This window comes from Lynx rufus, unplaced genomic scaffold (assembly GCF_022079265.1).
Source record: "Lynx rufus isolate CCGP_SWC_20201006 ecotype Redwood Valley unplaced genomic scaffold, mLynRuf1.p SCAF_7, whole genome shotgun sequence".
Taxonomy (NCBI): Eukaryota; Metazoa; Chordata; class Mammalia; order Carnivora; family Felidae; genus Lynx; species Lynx rufus.
Genome location: NW_025814889.1, coordinates 124,996,294 through 125,014,765, shown reverse-complemented (window position 1 = coordinate 125,014,765; position 18,472 = coordinate 124,996,294). Strand labels below are relative to the sequence as shown.

The 18,472-nt window shown below is 35.4% G+C and overlaps 1 protein-coding gene across 3 annotated transcripts in view; it reads right to left on the bottom strand.

Moving 5' to 3' along the window:
• WASHC4 (WASH complex subunit 4) overlaps window positions 1–18,472 on the bottom strand; it is a 60,493-nt gene that overhangs the window by 19,742 nt on the left and 22,279 nt on the right. For 2 of the 3 annotated variants that reach the window (XM_047065291.1, XM_047065292.1), the window contains exons 15-24: window positions 13,974–14,099; window positions 9,942–10,049; window positions 8,751–8,897; window positions 8,550–8,629; window positions 7,317–7,422; window positions 6,607–6,723; window positions 4,815–4,983; window positions 4,379–4,533; window positions 2,806–2,880; window positions 2,433–2,537 (exon numbers count right to left, since the gene is read on the bottom strand). In XM_047065291.1, the coding sequence (XP_046921247.1) occupies window positions 2,433–2,537; window positions 2,806–2,880; window positions 4,379–4,533; window positions 4,815–4,983; window positions 6,607–6,723; window positions 7,317–7,422; window positions 8,550–8,629; window positions 8,751–8,897; window positions 9,942–10,049; window positions 13,974–14,099 (1,188 nt within the window). The remainder of the gene's footprint in view (window positions 1–2,432; window positions 2,538–2,805; window positions 2,881–4,378; window positions 4,534–4,814; window positions 4,984–6,606; window positions 6,724–7,316; window positions 7,423–8,549; window positions 8,630–8,750; window positions 8,898–9,941; window positions 10,050–13,973; window positions 14,100–18,472) is intronic. The other variant, XM_047065293.1, reaches the window with a different exon arrangement.

Here is an 18,472-nt window from a genome sequence, read left to right as displayed (position 1 = left end):
AGTGCCAGTGCTTTGAGAATAAGTAATAATAAAAGGCCCTGATCAAGACTCAGAAAACCCCAAAAAAGTTGGATCTGAGCTGAGATTAAGGCCAAAATAACATGACATTATTTCTGACCTAAGCTGGAAGACTTGTACTAATTTCCATCTCCTCCACCCTCAAAAACTTCATTTTTTGACAGTCGTCATTCATCCAGTGTTAGAAATGGGTGCTTCCTCATAATTTTTCCTGTGGCTTAAACACTGTTTTCTTCTTGATCTTACTAGTAGTTGTCCTGGTAGAAATAGTCCCTTCTTTATCCTTCCCACTTTTTTTTTTTTTTTAATATTTACTTATTTTTGAGAGAGACAGACAGACACACACACACAGAGCCTGAGTGGGGGAGGGGCAGAGAGGAAGACACAGAATCTCTGGGCTGTCAGCACCGAGCCCGATGTGGGGCTCAAACCCACAAACCATGAGATCATGACCTGAACCAAAGTCAGATGCTTAACTGACTGAACTATCCAGGCACCCCTAACCTTCCCACTCTTTTTTTTTTTTTTTAATTTTTTTTTTAACGTTTATTTTTGAGACAGGGAGAGACAGCATGAACGGGGGAGGGGCAGAGAGAGAGAGGGAGGGAGACACAGAATCCGAAACAGGCTACTCACGGACCACGAGATCATGACCTGAGCCGAAGTCGGATGCTTAACCGACTGAGCCACCCAGGCGCCCCCTTCCCACTCTTAATAATGGGTAACTGCCAGTCTCTGATCTTATTTCTCTCTCTCTCTCTTTTTTTAAGTGTCCTGGGGGGATCATCCAGGCTTTTTTTTTTTTTTAATGTTTATGTATTTTTGAGAGAGACAGAGCACGAGTTGGGGAGGGGCAGAGAGAGAGGGAGACCCAGAATCCGGAGCAGGCTCCAGGCTCTGAGCTGTCAGCACAGACCCTGACACGGGGCTCGAACCCACGAATCATGAGATCATGCATGACCTGAGCCAAAGTCAGAAGCTTAACTGACTGAGCCACCCAGGCACCCCTCATCTTATTTCTTCTATATTCACTTTGTCATCATCAAACATCAGGAATGTACATTCATTAGTGTGATCAACTGATTCATGACTATATCCCCTGCTAGAGTGTAATCACCATGAGAGCAGAAACTGTTTTTCTCACCAAAGCACCTAGCACAGTGTCTCAGACATGTAAAATACACACATAATTATATCTGTTACATGAATGAGATTTCTGACAGATTCGAGGTCAAAAAAGAGTTTTATCCTTAAAAGTTCAGACATGATCTCCACACGAATGACTCCTTAAATTAGAATCTCTATGTCATTTCTATACTGGTAACTGCTAAAACAGAACTCCAATCACATCTCCTATCAGCTCTATCACTTTAATGGCTCCGCACCAAATATTAAAATGGTCCTTATGTAATTTCCAGTTATGTAACTCCTCCCTATTTCTTTACTTTCAAACATGCTTAATAAGATTTTACTATTTAAGCATTCATATTTTTCTTTCCTCAAGGACGAATTAAGTGTACCCTGAAAACCAGGTAAAGTCAAAAACAGCTCTTTTCCACAGAAGAAAAAATAGGATACAAATTCAAGTGATTCCCTCAAATGATAGTATGCCCATTTCTAAGATTCAAAATATTTTGAGTAAATTTCTACTTTTATGGATATTAAATAATTAGTAAGCTCTCCCCACAAAAAAGCATGACTAATGTTAAATAAACTGCTATCAATGGCTCGCGTGCAAAAGCAACAAATGATATTAGACAATCCACATAGATACATACATCTATGCCAGCGTCCCCAAATCTCTGATAGCACTTAATAATGATGTCCCTGAGATGGTAAGACATTTGAAAATGCCTTTTGTATTACAGAGCTTCCATGACAACCAACACAACTGTAGTGCCATTTTTTTTGAGATTTATTTTTTTTTTAATTTTTTTTTTTCAACGTTTATTTATTTTTGGGACAGAGAGAGACAGAGCATGAACGGGGGAGGGGCAGAGAGAGAGGGAGACACAGAATCGGAAACAGGCTCCAGGCTCCGAGCCATCAGCCCAGAGCCTGGCGCGGGGCTTGAACTCACAGACCGCGAGATCGTGACCTGGCTGAAGTCGGACGCTTAACCGACTGCGCCACCCAGGCGCCCCTGAGATTTATTTTTAAGTAATCTCTACACCCAACATGGGGCTCAAACTCAGAACCCCAAGATCAAGAGTCACATGCTCTACCAACTAAGCCGGCCAGGCAGCCCCTCCCCAGACATTATAATTATACCAACCAAAAGAATGGAAATTCAGGTATATGATAAACAAGCAGTAGTGTATATTTACCAGAATGTTCTATGAGAAAACTATTTTCCAAACTACCAAATTAAACAGGAGTCTATTACCCACCCAATCCCCAAAAAAGACTCTTACTGTTGTATTCATGATTCCTGTGCCATGTGTTCGAATTGAATTAGCAATATGCCGAATATTAATAGTGTTCAAATGTTTGTTATTGCTTGTTCGTTCAATAAAAATCTGCAATGAAACAAATTTACACTAAATAACAACACAATCCATAGCAAATGCTGGTCAGTTACACAAAGAAAATTTTAGAATCTATTTCATTAAAAGATAATTTCATTGCAAAGTCATTCAATAATATAATCAAAGAAATAAAAAGATCTCTAAACAATTATTTTCTGCTTTATTTCATTAGTTTTCACTAATGAGAATCAATTTTTGCCCCTCAGCCTTCCTACTATACATCCACCCACATCAAAAAAAAATTCTAAAACCCACTCACCTGATTGTTGAGATTATAGAGGTATCGAGACACAAATATGTGAATATTTCTCATAATTTCCAAAACATCCAGGCCCTAAAACAACCCACACAGTTCTATTATTATTATAGTCAGACTTGTATCAATATAGTGACTTACTACCAATATTTAAAATTACTTTAAAAAAACAACTATATAAAGAGTACAACCAAAGGTTAAGCAGCCTTCTAACTGCTACAATCAGGACTGTCTCCCTGGGAAACCTGGCTGCTTGTTATCTTACCCCTTTTGTAAGGACAGGAACAGTTGTATTTAAAATTTCAGACATCCATGACTCAATCATTTCCCCACCATTCTTAAGACTACTGGTCTTCCCAAAAATCTTCTGTATATATTTTACTAAATAAACTAATGGCCAGATTCTAAAAGGTAGTCAGGATATGTGGTGATATTTATAAAATACATACTATTTTTCAGGCACTGTGCAAGCAAGGTTCTTTTTATGTAATTCTCAAAAAATGAGGTATTAGTCTTCTAAATTCCACAGCTGAAGAAAATGAAGCTAAGGGAGTTCTCCAAGGTCAAACAGCTAGGAAGAGGCAGAACCCAGGGATTTTTAGAAAGTCTAATTCCAAATCCTTAGGCTTCTTTTAATTACCCTAGACTTCCCTTAATATACAAGTTACCTATTAAGAATCCATAACTCTTCAGTTACTACTCTAACACCTAATGGCATCAGATGCATTGTCCCACAGCTTTTCTAACTGGGGCCAAAGTAGCATCACAATACCCCTTTAAGTTTTCATTATAGTTTTTCTCATGTTTCAATCTAAAAATTGTTAACTCTTTCTTCCCCTTGGTTATAAGTACATGAGCAGAAACTGTTCCTATTTATTTTTGTATCCCAAAACATAGTTTGGTGCCTAGCATCTTTTCAGTAAATACTAAATGCATAAATAAATGAAAGGAAATACAAACTGATCCCAGAAATGGTACCTACACACAGTAGGCTGGAGGAAAAATTATCCTCAAATTTCAGAACTGAGTAAATGTTTTTTGATAAATATTATTTTTGGATTTTCTTAGGAAAAATACATGCAAATTAACTGGAAACATAACTTTTGCACTCATGAGATACTGTCATATTGTAAATTAGCTTACTGAATTAGCAAAAGTAAATGCTTCTGTGCACTCATTTTAAGAAGATATTTATAGTCATATACATTTGACCATTTCTTAAGATGTTAAAATTTATACGTTATATCTAGGTTTAAAATCCTTAACTGTGATCTTGACTAAACTTTTTACAACTCGGCAGAAGTCACCACCTCAGTATCCCACGGTTTCTGAAACAGTGTATCTAAATCTATGTACATTTCAGATGTTCAACAAAAGCTGGAGTGTAAACAGAAAGCCTGTGGTAAATTATTCCTAAAGCAAATCAGCACCATTATTCTTGTCAAGTATGTAGTTTTATACAGCAAATATTTTCTTCAATTATAAACATGTGCTAAATTAAGAAGAAAAAAGAGACTTTTTAGAGAAACACTGCTATGCTACAAACACACTATGCTAGAAACATTTCATACTATACCTGTTCCAAAGTCTGACTAGGAAGATGAGCCTCCGTCATAACCAATCCATAACGCTGGGTAGCTAAATTTCTCATTTCACTGTACGTGGCCCAGTCATGAAGAGCTACTGTTGTGAGATTATAGAAGGTCTTGTCTAGGTAGTGAGTTACATAAGCTACCAAAAATAAATAAATAAATCAGTAAATATATGAACAAATTTTTGATTCATGAAAAAATAGAAAAGGAAGAAAGATGAAGCTTTTGGAAATGACTTGTCTTTGAACATCAGACTTCTTCCTTTAAAATAAGGTACTAGGAAAATAAAAACGAAACAAAAAAGAATTAAAGAATAAATGAATAACACAAAAATACCCTCAAAGTTTTTTTGTTGCTCGTTAACACTTACGGGCAAACTGATATAGAATATTAGTTTAAGAAGGAAAGCAAAACACTCACCTCGAATGTCAATGAAACGATTGAAAAATCGAATTGGATTCAAAGAGAAAAAAAGGGCCAGGTCTTTCATGCCAACTTTGAAAGGGTTTCGGTCATCCAGCTTTAAATGAGTGTGCACAGAAAGCCGCAGATCCTTCTCTATTTCCTTGCATAACTTGTCCAGTAAATGCTATTCACAAAGGAATTGATACCTTAATTTTTCAAAATGATATTCCTATTGCCTTGCTCCTCTAAGGCATCTATGCATTGACCACTAGAGTTTTATAATGAGTTCAATGATGAAAGGATTTGTCAAACTGGTTTAAGAGTCTAAATAAGCTATGGTAAAATATTATTTTTATCAGGAAAATGAAAGTTACTTTGTTTTCCATTTTATTTTTATACTTTTTTAAAAAGATTTTTAAATAGGGGTGCATGGGTGGCTCAGTTGGTTAGGAGCCTGACTTCGGCTCAGGTCATGATCTCATGGTTCGTGGGTTCGAGACCCACATTGGGCTCTGTGCTGACAGCTCAGAGCCTGGAGACTGCTTCGTATTCTGTGTCTCCTTCTCTCTCTGCCCCTCCCCTGTCCGTACTCTTTCTCTCTTTCAAAACTAAATAAACATTTAAAAAAAATTTTTTTAAATACTCTACACCAAATGTGAGACTTGAACCCAAAACCCCGATATCAAGAGTTGCATGTTCCACAACTGAGTCAGCCAGGTGCCCCTGCTCTCCATTTTAAACCAACAATTTTTTTGACCACAAAGCAGTTAGATAAATCTGAAGTTTTTTATTTTCATTAATACTCTAAAATTCTTAAAAAGAATTTCAAAAAGCTAATGTCTCATGGCTTCATTATAAAAAATGGGAAAATACAATATAAAGTATAACATTTAGGGGTGCCTAATATTAAAAAATATTAAAATATTAAAAAATACCTAAAAAAATAAAGTATAGACACTTATGGAAACCAGTAACAAAGAAGGAAATGTCCTGAGAACAAGCAACGGAAGAAATTTTTAAAAAGCTTCCTTATGATAATCATTAAAAAGAAAAAAAAAAAAAAAATCACAAAATTCATTGCTCTAAAGGTAATGAAATCAATCATCTTTTCTGGTCTACCATGAAGTTCTAAATACTGGCCAGACATGTATCTTATTTTTAAATAAGAGTAGTTAATATAAGAAATTATATAAAATTTTTCATAATTTTATCAAACCTGCATATGGTTTACATTGTGAACTTTACTCATTTTTATCTCTCCCTCCATGTAATACTGCTAGATGAAAATTTAAAATGTTAGTGTTTATAATATGGATTCCAGTAAAACAAGAAGGGATATACTACACTGCATATCTGAATTATTTCTGTTACACAAATACATCTTTAAATACAGAATATTTGGTCATAGCTCTCCAAATAACTCAATAAAATATCACTAGTTAAGCTGCCAGAAGTGTGCTACCATTAGCAGCATTCAATATTCAAACCCACTTTGTATCTGCATTCTTCTAATAAACAGAACTTTACACTCAAAATCTGCTATTCACTAAAGTCAAGTATTTTTCCCAAATCCCTAGTCTGAATTTCTATATAAAACTTAGGAATTAAAGACCAATTTAGCATAACAGTGATACTGAAAAGTTCCTTCATTCTAGACAATGATTCATAAATAATAATTTATATTACTACTTACACATAACATGAATATATAATATAAATGAAAGCCTGCTTCAATCCAGAAAGTTTTTCCAAACACTGAAAAACTTAAAAACATGTATTTGGAATGCAATCTCAAATATGATGTTACCTCATTTAAGATTTCCATAATTTCTTTGTCATAGCAATCCAGAAGTATTTCGTGGGACTCTAAATGTCTTGCATGCATCATAGCAGGTACACAGTCACGTAAAGCACTGAACATGTACTAAGAAGAAAATCAGAATGTTCACGAATGTAGAAACACCAGAGCTCTAATTAAAAAATAGCACAAAGGAAAAAATATATATATATCACAAAAGTTAATTATCTATCTTTGAAGACAAAACCTCAGTCTGAAGGTTAATTTTTTTCACACATGCCTGTCTTACTTTCCTAAATAAGAAGAGCCAGATTTTATTCTCTAAAGCATATATATTAAATCAACAAAAAATTCACATTCACTTATCCTTTCTTGCCTTGAACATTCAAATATTTATTTCCAAAAGAAATAGAAAGATCTGAGTAACATATTCCTTGCTGACAAGTAAATGTCAGCCTATTGTGACATAAACTAATATCAAAGTGAAATGAGAATGATTAGGAATATGAGTAAAAGAGTTAAATATATTGATATTCATTAGCACTTATATCAAATTTAACTACAGACTGTATAAATGCTCATTAAATATGGATAGTATTGTAAAAACATTAGCAGTCAATTTTTAAATGATCTATTAAGTCAAATGATTGTATTCAAAACTAGAATGGTTTGTACACTGACTAAAATGATGGATTATTTTTATATTATTCTTCACTTACGTGTAATCTGGCTGCATCAACGGCATTTTCATATACATCATCTAAATAAATTGGAAAGACAGCTCGATGCCAGTATAAAAAACAACAGTCACATTGTGTTTGGACTCTACAATGTAAAGTAGTAATTAGTGGTAGCAAAATCAAAGCACTCCCCCACCAAAATAATGAAAGGAACAACATTACACATCACAATGGTAAGAGCTCAGTCTTACCCATTTTTGTATCTCCTACATCACTTAACCCAAAATTAGTAGAGAAAAGCCACAAAATACTTTCTAAATTGAACATGGTTAACAAAACTCCCCTATATCAGACACTGTCAGAATTCTGCACGTAGGCTAAAGCATACTTGAAAAATGATACACATAACTCTTAAGATAGAGTTTAATTTTTCAATACTATTTGATAGGACTGAACTTATAATATTTGCATCACATATGTACCATTTTACCTGTCTCAAAGTTGAAAAGCAGAACCTTTTAAAAAATTGTGACCAAAAAAAACAAAACAAAAAAATAGTTACACTTAACCTGCCTATAAGCCTTGCCAAGTGACTATTTCACACCATTTTGGGGCAACAAAATGTTACACTAAGTATCTTATAATGAAGAAGGAGAAGAAAGTTAAATGCTAGTACCTACACTTAAAGTCTCAGCTTCTTAAAACAACATAATATTGTTATAAATATGAGCTTTAAATGAAAAACTGTGCTACAACCTTAATTCACCTGGGAATCAAAATTCAGAAGACCCATTTTCCCTTCAAGAAACATATTGCTTCCTCAATAAAAACAATAAAGTCACAAATGGCTACAAAAATAAGCCCAAAACTAAGTCATTTTAGTGAATTAATTCCAATTCATGTCAAAATAAAACTACAGAAAACTATGTGACATGAATCTCTAAGAGATGAAACTTTGTTATGAAGCAGCAATTTTAAAAGTCCACTAGGAGACTCATCACAGCAATCACAATATGCATCGGGGTCTAGCAGGTGCTCCATGGGTGATACCATGCTTCCTCTGGGAGTTCTTCCAGAAGCTATTTCCTTACTATAGAAGCAAAGTTAAAGAAATACGATCCCCGGTCACAGACTCACTTTGGTCACGCTAAAGGAGTGACAAGAGGAACTAATGGTTCACCTGGGTTATATTTCTTCTCTTGCTATGCTAAAAAGAAAACTGATGTTTCTATCAGCCTTATCTTTTGAGTATTGTTACATATCCCTACTTACCTTTCTCTAAGTTCACTGATAAGATCCAGCTTTTTCATGACTACTTGCAGTGGAAAGAGTTCTTCATCTTTAAATGTTTTCTATCAGGGAGGGGACAGAATGACAGAGAAGTTGCAGTCAAAGTAAGAACAGGTTTCTTGGGTAAGAAGGAAAATGTGAAATCTCCAATTTCAGTTTCCTTCCATAACAGCAATAATTTACCATTTGTGTGCCAACACTTAGTGCCAAGGAAACAATAAGTCGTCGTTGCTTTGTGCTTGGTCCATTTAGAGTGTTTTCAGCCAAAACTAGAGCAGAGAGTACATCAAGACGCTGTTCGCTGTATTTTTTGTCAGAAATTACTCTTTTCTAAAGACAAAAGAAGAGAAAGCAAGAAATAACAGTTTTAGTTCTGAAGCAATAACAAAGACTCACAAGAAAAACCTCGTGGTAATCTTTTCCATGATTCAATTTAAGAGAGCTTAGACAAATGCTTTCCTTAATCAGCTTTTTCTGACATTATGTGCTTTATTTGTGTAACATTACCATTAACGCTGACAGGGACAGCAAATGTATTAAGCATATTTTTAAATTTCTATATTAGGCTTTTTGAAAGGCAGTTCAAGATGGCAACATAGGCCAGAGTCTAAAATCTCCATATTAATTTAATAAATTATTCTTTAAAAAAGAGGCATATTTTAAAACTACACAATGTCATTTTTTAAAATGTTTATTTTGAGAGAGAGAGCACAAGCGGAGGGGGGGAGAGGGGGAGGGGGAGGGGGAGAGGGAGAGGGGAAGAGAAGGAATCTCAAGCAGACTCCACACACTGCCCGTGCACAGCTTGAAGCAGGGCTCAATCTCACAAACCATGAGATCATGACCTGAGCCAAAATCAAGAGTCAGATGCTTAACCAACTGAGCCACCCAGCCGTTCCCACAATGTCATTTTTTAATAGAGGAGTGTTCCTTTAATAGAGGAGTGAACTTCCATGCTGCAAGTTCAGAGTTAACCCTGATTGCTCTAAGTAACAATCATAAAATACCATGGAGAAAAAGGACCAAGAAATATTATGTTTGAAGGAATGGAGTAAACAGACTAAACTAAAAAAACACATATAAGGGCACCTGGGTGGCTCAGTCCATTAAGTGTCCAACTCTGGATTTAGGCTCAGGTCATGATCTCATGGTTCGTGAGTTCAAGCCCTGTATTGGGCTCTGCGCTGACAGCGTGGAGTCTACTTGGGATTCTCTCTCTCCCTCTGTCTCTCTGCCTCTCCCCCACTCATGCTCACTGTCTCAAAAAGAAATAAACTTAAAAAATATATATGCTTAAAAATAAAAAACACACATAAAACAACAGGAGAGCAAACTAAAAAGATAATTATGCTGAATATACAATAACCTTCATACCTTGGCTACAGAAATAGAATTAAGAGCCTGATGTTGAAGGTGCTGTGTTATATGTGAAACCGAATCAGCCACAACCATGCTTCTTCTGTAGAACATATGCTCTATAGCCTAAAAAGAACCACAAGTAATGCTGTGAAAATCAACTTAAAACTTTTAGGCAAAATCACAGAATATCTTTAAGACCTTGGGCTAGGTAAGGAATTTGTAAATGGGATCCAAAAGAATTATTATATAAGATCGGTAAATTCAATTATATTAAGAATTTCTGTTCATCAAAAGCCACTATTAAAAAAATAAAAAGGCAAGCCAACATATGAGAAAGTATCTGCCATGCACGAAGGTTTACTACTCAGAATGCATGAAACATTTTTAACAAACAATCTTTTAAAAGAGGCAAATAATTCAATAGAAAACTGAACAAAAGAAATGAACTGATTTTTCACACAATAAACACTTGGAAAAGACACCCTCATCAACAATCAGGGAAATAAACATTAAAAATAAAATCGTTTACCTCTCACCAAAAAAAAAAAAAAGAAAAAGAAAAAGAAAAAGAAAAAGAAAAAGCCAGATAATACCAATGTTGGCCAGTTGGGGAACAAAGGGAAGTTTAATCTTGCAGAGGTATATAAACTGATTGCTCTCACTACTTTAAAAAACAATTTGGCGGGGCACCTGGGTGGCTTAGTTGGTTAAGTGTCCGACTTCAGCTCAGGTTATGATCTCACGGTTTGTGGGTTTGAGCCCTGCATCAGGCTCTTTGCTGACAGCTCAGAGCCTGGAACCTGCTTCGCATTCTATGTGTGTGTCTCCCTCTGACCCTCCCCACTCACACTCTGTCTCTCTCTCTCAAGAATAAACATTAAAAAAAAAAAAAAAATCTGGCATCATCTTGAAAAGCTGAACATGTAAGTAACACACAACCCAGCAATCCACTGGTTGATACAAAACTCAGCAAACCTCTGGCACAACTACACCAAGAAACAGATACAAGAACAGTAACACTGTATATAGTAGCAACAACTGGAAATCACCCAAAGTCCATCTACAGGAAAGCTACACAGCAATGAAAATGAAGGAACCATAGCTACTCATCCCAGCATGGAAAAGTTCAAATACAAAATTCTGGGGGCATCTGGGTGGCTCAGTCAGTTGAGCCTCCGACTTCGGATCAGGTCATGATCTCACAGTCTGTGAGTTCGAGCCCCACGTTGGGCTCTGTGTTGGCAGCTCAGGGCCTGGAGCCTGCTTCAGACTCTATGTCTCCCTCTCTCTCTGACCCTCCCCCATTCATGCTCTGTCTCTGTCTCAAAAATAAATAAACATTAAAAAAAAAACTAAAAACCACCTTGATAAATTCCAATATTAATTCTAGTATTAAAAAAAAATTCTGAGGGGCGCCTGGGTGGCGCAGTCGGTTAAGCGTCCGACTTCAGCCAGGTCACGATCTCGCGGTCCGTGAGTTCGAGCCCCGCGTCGGGCTCTGGGCTGATGGCTCAGAGCCTGGAGCCTGTTTCCCATTCTGTGTCTCCCTCTCTCTCTGGCCCTCCCCCGTTCATGCTCTGTCTCTCTCTCTGTCCCAAAAATAAATAAACGTTGAAAAAAAAAAAAAAATTAAAAAAAAAAAAAAATTGAGTTAAAAAAAGTAAAGAAGTACATAAAGTATTACTTCATTAATATAAACTTCAAGAGCATATATGACTAAATGATGAATGGTTTATAGATTCATCTATATACGGTAAACTAAAAAGAAAACCAACGGAATGAGAAGCATAAAATGCGGGACTGGTTTCCTCTGAGGGAGCAGGGTAAGATGTAATCACAGAGCACAACACAGGGGGCTTCTGAAAATATCAATATTTCTTAAATGGGATGGTGGGTTTTTGTCTATTATTTCTTAAAATTATGTTTATGAAATATATGCATATACACACATTTCTGTATTTACAGTTCATTAAAAAATATAATATCTTTAAAAAAGGCTGAAAGTTTCCAAAAGATTTTATTTCCTAAGCAAATCTAAAGGCATTAGCAGAAATCTACTAGAAAATTTTAATTTCAATTTTTATAAAAGGTTAAGTGGGCTCTCCTGCCTACAAAGGGTTTTTATTGTTTTTACTTACATAGAGTATGCTAAAAACATTATCGTATTTCCAGAAGTATTCAAATCACAAGATTACAGCACTTTCCCTAAACTGCAAAATAATTAGCCTCATGTTGACTAGCCTCATGTGCATCTGAACACTACAAAATGGATGTCTTTTTTTTTTTTTTTTAGTACAGTTGATACACAATGTTACATTAGTATCAGGTGTACAACTAGTGATTTGACAAATTGATACATTATGCTCTCTTCACTACAGGTGTAGCTATCAACCGTCCCATTACATTGCTATTGCAGCATCACTGACTGTATTCTTTATGCTGTGCCTTTATTCCTGTGACTTATTCATTCCATAACTGGAAGCCTGTACCACTCTCTCCTCTTCATCCATTTTACCCAATCCCCCAAACCCCTCCTCTGGCAATCATCAGTTTGTTCCTTGTATTATTTATAGGTCTGATTCTGCTTTCTATTTATTTTTTTAAAATTCCACTTATGAGTAGAATTATATGGTAGTTATCTGTTTGACTTATTTTACATTAATACCCTCTAGGTCCATTCATACTGTCTCAAATGGCACAATCTCATCCTTTTTATGGCTGTATAATATTCCATTACATGTATACCACATCCTCTTTAACCATTTGTCTATTGATGGACATTTAGGTTGTTTCCACACATTGGCTATTATAAATAATGCTGCAATAAACACAGGAGGCATGTTCTTTTCAAATTAGTTTTTTCACTTTCTTTGGGCAAATACACAGTACTGAAATTACTGGATCATATGGTATTTCTATTTTTAACTTTTTGAGGAACCTCCATACTGTCTTCCACAGTGGCTGTACCAATTTACATTCCCACCAACAATGCATGAGGGTTCCTTTCTCTTCACATCCTCACCGACACTTGTTACGTCTAGTCATTTTGATATCAGCCATTCTAACTGGTGGGTATCTCATCGCGGTTTTGATTTGCAGTTTCCTCATGATGAGTGATGCTGAGGATCTTTTCAAGGGCCTACTGGCCATCTGTATGTCTTCTTTGGAGAAATGTCTATTCAGGTTCTCTGCCCATGTTTTAATTGGATTATGTTTTTGGTGTTGAGTTGTATAAGTTCTTTATATATATTGTGGCTATTAACCCCTTATTGGATATATGATTAGCAAATATCTTCACCCACTCAATCAGTTGTCTGTTTTGTTGATGGTTTCCTCTGTTGTGCAAAAGCTTTTTATTTTGATGTATGATGTAGTCCCAATAGTTCATTTTTGCTTTTGTTTCCCTTGCCTTAGAGGACATACCTACGAAATATTGTTATGGCTGATGTCAGAGAAATTACTTGTCTGTGCTCTCTTCAGAATTTTTATGGTTCCAGGTCTCACACTTAGGTCTTTAACCCATTTTGATTTTGTTTTTGTGTATAGCATTAGAAAGTGGTCCAGTTTCATTCTTTATACGTAGCTGTCCAGTTTTCCCGGCACCCTTTATTAGAGTATGTTCCCCACTATATATTCTTGCCTCCTTCGTCAAAACTAACCATATATTTGTGGGTTTATTTCTGGGGTCCCTATTTGTTCCACTGATCTATGCACCAATTTCTGTACCACGTCATATTCTTTTATAATTCAGGCAACATGCTTAAAACTTCCATGAGTAAAACTTTACTAATACGTAAGTTAACCTTCTCATTCCCTTCTTCTCTCAATACATGCTAATTTTAATAAAGTTTAAATATATTGGCCATTCATAAAGTTATTCAGAAATTACTTTCAATGGCTAGTTTCCTTAGCCACGTGAGAGATAAGTACACTTTCCCACAATTATTTATTCTGATAATCAAGAAGTCAAATATTACAAGATCACCATAATTTAAGCACAGGTTAATTCTCAATTATAATGGCAAGGTAAAATAATCTTAAACCTACCTTGAGAAGTTCAACAAGCCTGCATAATGCCTTAACTGAGGTTTTGGTCATTGGCTTTTGCATTGACATGTAGAGATTCATTGTGGTTTTAATAATGGTACTAATACTGTATGCATATAAGAAGCCCTATAAAAAAATAAAACAATGATTATAATCACAAGGAAAAGTTTCATTTCTTCAACATTTCATTCTCTATGTAACAATTATTCCCCAACTTGCCAATAACTATTTTAAAGTCTGCTCTTAAGATTTTGAAATATTCTTCCTCACACAATGTTATACAATGGTGAAGCTTCAAAGCAACCCTTAAAGGTGTATTTAACCTATTACATACCATAAGTTTAGTACTGCTGAAATTAAAGTATAAAATCACAGTTAAAGAATCTTCCCATTAAAAAAGCAAACAAACCCTTCAGAGAAATGATCTGAATGTCCAGAAGCTATCTATTCATCCTTATCTTACCTGCCAGACAAGAGTTTAAAGACTCCTATCTACTACAGACAAATGCTAAGGACCCTAATGAACCAGGAACTGAAAAATGAGTATGAGAGCTGCTGTCTGGCCAATACAGATACTGAAAGGTATTTCTCAGTTCCAAGCCAATTCCCCCTTTCCTTTTCACCCGGACCAATCCCCACTGTTCATCTGCTACCATGTCCCCTGCCTGTGTTGGTCCTAATCAGACCTTCTCTCCTTCCAGCCCAATAAGAACATATTCTCTCCTACTTTTCTATTCACGAAGGAAGAACAAAGGTCTTGTGAGGTTTAAAAAAGATTTTTAGTGCTAGTAAACCCAGGGAAATGGGATGGAATAAGAAAACAGGAAAAGGATATTACCTTATATATTTTCATTTAGATCCAAAAAAACCACATAGAAACATCATAATAAAGATTCTTTGGGTTTACAAAAGGACAAAAAAAGATACATGTACAGTTTTAGGATGAACCTAAATTATACTATTATGGATATATTCAAGGAAATGGGGCAGAAGCCATATGCTAGTGATTCTCAACTTTTTTTCTAGTCCTCTATCATATGTGAGAGATAAAGTACTCTCCCATCAGTGTAACAGTGGCTCAGTAAAGAAGTGATACTTAGTGTGGGTGGGAGAGGGGATTTTCTCTGAACCAATTATATCTCTGTGATAAAGAGATGTGCAAAGTTAATAGAATAAGAAATGAGAGAGAAGGCAGCATCCTAAGAAAGGTGACAAAGCTTGGGGAATACACACAGGAAAGAGCTAGAAGTCTTAACCTGTCAGCTACAGAACTATCACACCAGATTCTGCCCTAGTGCAGCACCACGAAAAGTTTAAAAGCAGAAACAAAGAACAGCAAAAGTGTAACTCTAAGCCAGGCATAAAAAGGGGAGTTTCTTTTTTGAGGGGGAACAGGGGAGAAAGAATTCATGGGTCCCCAGATGGTCATTAACTCGTGAAACATATATATAAAGGACGTATTTTAAAAATCTAAATGGGGAGAGGAGAGGTTTAGGGTCTGTTTTTGTTAATGGAAGAATAAATAATCTGGACTAACCTTTGTACAAAGAACAAGCAAATCTGGGCAAAACATTTTTTTAATCTCTCAGGAGGCATCAAAGAGCTATTAAGAAGATAAGGAAATATAAAGCCAAATCTGGGAGAAGAAAGAAACCCAGAGAAGTGAGCCTGGCATTTGAGGCTGCTTTCCCTTAAGAAGCATCTGCCAGTTCCAAAAGAGAATAGAGACAGAAGCCAAATGTTACCTTTCAGCATCTCCCAGAAAGGAGAGGGGAATAAAAACAGGAGTTCGTGGCCCATCAAAGAGGAAAGGAGGTCCTATAAACCTAGGTTCTGGATTGGGATCCTGAAAAACTACCCCCTAAAGAGTAAGGGTAAACTCAAAAAAATAGCCATCATAGGATTTAGGTCCCATTTCAAATCATCTCAATCCATGACTAGGTTGAAGTGATCTGGGTTGTTAGTTGTCCCAGCCTAGCTGTTTATCAAAAGTAAAAATTATCAAGTCCTCTCTGGAAAAAGAAAAACAATATCCAGATCTTCAAATTATATCCACCATTTTTCATATACAATGTGCACATTATTAAAAATGACCAGGCAAAGAGATAATAAGACATATCCAAAAACAAGAGAAACATAGATAACAGAAACATCCAGATAATGAAATTACTAGACATAGGCTTAAAAATAATTCTGCTACGTTGAAGGAAAAGAAACAAAATTTTTTCAGAAAAAGAAATGGAAACTATAAAAAAAGCTAAAAAGTAAAATAAGTAAAATTAAGAGTTCAGTAGATAGGCTTAACAAATTAGACATAGGTAAAGAGAAAAGAAGAGAGAGAGAGAATAAAACAGAAATAGTACTTGAAGAGTTAGTGGCTGAGAATTTTCCACAAATTCCAGAAGCTCTACAAATCCCAAGCAGCACTGACACAAAGAAAACTACACCTAGGTACATTAAAGCAATATTGCTAACAACCAAAAAGTAGATCTTACAAGCAATTAAAGACTCACATTCAGAAACCAAGAAAACTGACAGCTAACTTCTCAACAAAAATAAAAGCCAGAAGACAATAAGTGGGGGAGGGAGGTGAGGGATCCTGCTAACCCAGAATTCTCTACATAGCAAAAATGCTTTTGAAAACAAAGTTGAGGGGTGCCTGGATGGCTCAGTGGGTTAAGCAGCCAACTCTGGATTTCGGCTCAGATCATGATTTCAGTTTGTGAGTTCAAGCACCACATCGCTCTCTGTGCTCACAGTGCAGAGACTGCTTCAGATCCTGTCTCCCTCTCTTTGCCTTTCCCCTGCACCCACTCTCTCTCCCAAAAATAAATAAATGTTAAAAAACAAAAATGAAGTTGAAATAAAGACATATTCAGACAAAAAAAATAGTGATAATTCATCAACAGAAGGACATTTTAAATGAAATACTAACAGCTATTCCACAAACAGAAGAATGAAGAGGGGCACCTGGATGGCTCAGTCGGTTAAGCGTCCGACTTTGGCTCAGGTCATGATCTCACAATCCGTGAGTTCAAGCCCTGTGTTGGGCTCTGTGCTGACAGCTTGGAGCCTGGAGCCTGCTTAGGATTCTACGTCTCCCTCCTCTCTGCCCCATCCCAGCTCATGCTCTACTTCTCTGTCTCACTCTCAAAAATAAATAAACAATAAAATATATATATATATACAGATACATATATATATATACACATACATATATATATACATATATATACACGCACATATATACACATATATATATGTAGATGTATATATATATGTGTATGTATGTGTATATGTGTATATATATATATATATATATATATATATATATATGAAGAAGGAAGAGACGCAGAACAGAAAGCAACAGAACAGGTAAACATATGGATAAATCTAAATGGACCAGGACTATAAAGACAACAGCAGCAATAATAATGCCTCGAGAAGTTTAATATATAAAATGAATCAAAATAAACAACAACTCAGAAGTGAGACGGTAGATAAAGAGAATTACGGTGGTTTAAGATCCTCACACTGTCTAGAAAGAGATAAAACTACTCATTTATTTTGGAGTTGAAGGTTAAATGATGCACTTAAAATCTCTAGAGTAACCACTAAAAAAACCCAGTAAAAGGATACAGAATTAACAATAAAGGAGAAATAAAATGATGAATTAATTCAAAAGAGAGCAAGAAAGGAAAGTAAAAGGGACACAGAACAAGTGAGATAAATAGAAAGCAACTAGTCAGATGCTAGTTTTAAATCCAAATACATCAGTAATGACATAGAGAAAATAATAAAAAAAGACAACTAGACTGAGGAAAAATTTATGCTGCTTACACACTGCTTACACACAGGAGACACACATTAAATATAAGGAGTCAAACAGGTTGCAACTCAAATGATGAAAAAAAGACATACTATGTAGACCTTAACTAAAAGAGAACTGGTATAGCTATATTACTATTATACACACAAGACTTAAGACAGAGCATTACTAGAAATGAAAGAGATATTTCATAACAACAGGTTCAATTCATCAGGAATAAATAATAATTCTTAAATGTTATGCACTCACTTGGTTTTAAAACATATAAAACAAAAACAAAGGGTAAACAGACAAATCCACCATGCTAGTGGGAGATTCTAACCCAATTCTGTCAGTAACTGACACAATATGTAAACAAAATCATTAACAAACATAACCTACTTGATATATACAGAACACTACAACCAATAAATGCAAGTTACATATTCTTTTCAAGTGTACATGAAATGTTTACCAAAGTTGACCATAGGCTGGGCCATAATGCAAATCTCAACAAATTTAAAAATAGCAAAATTATTTTAGTACTTCTAGAAATCAATAATAAAAGATAACTAGGAAATCCTCTTATCTTTACAAATTAAAACGTATCTTCAAAATAACCCACAGATCAAAAAAGAAATCACAATAAAATTTCTTATATATTTTGAACTAAATAATGGAAATTCAACAT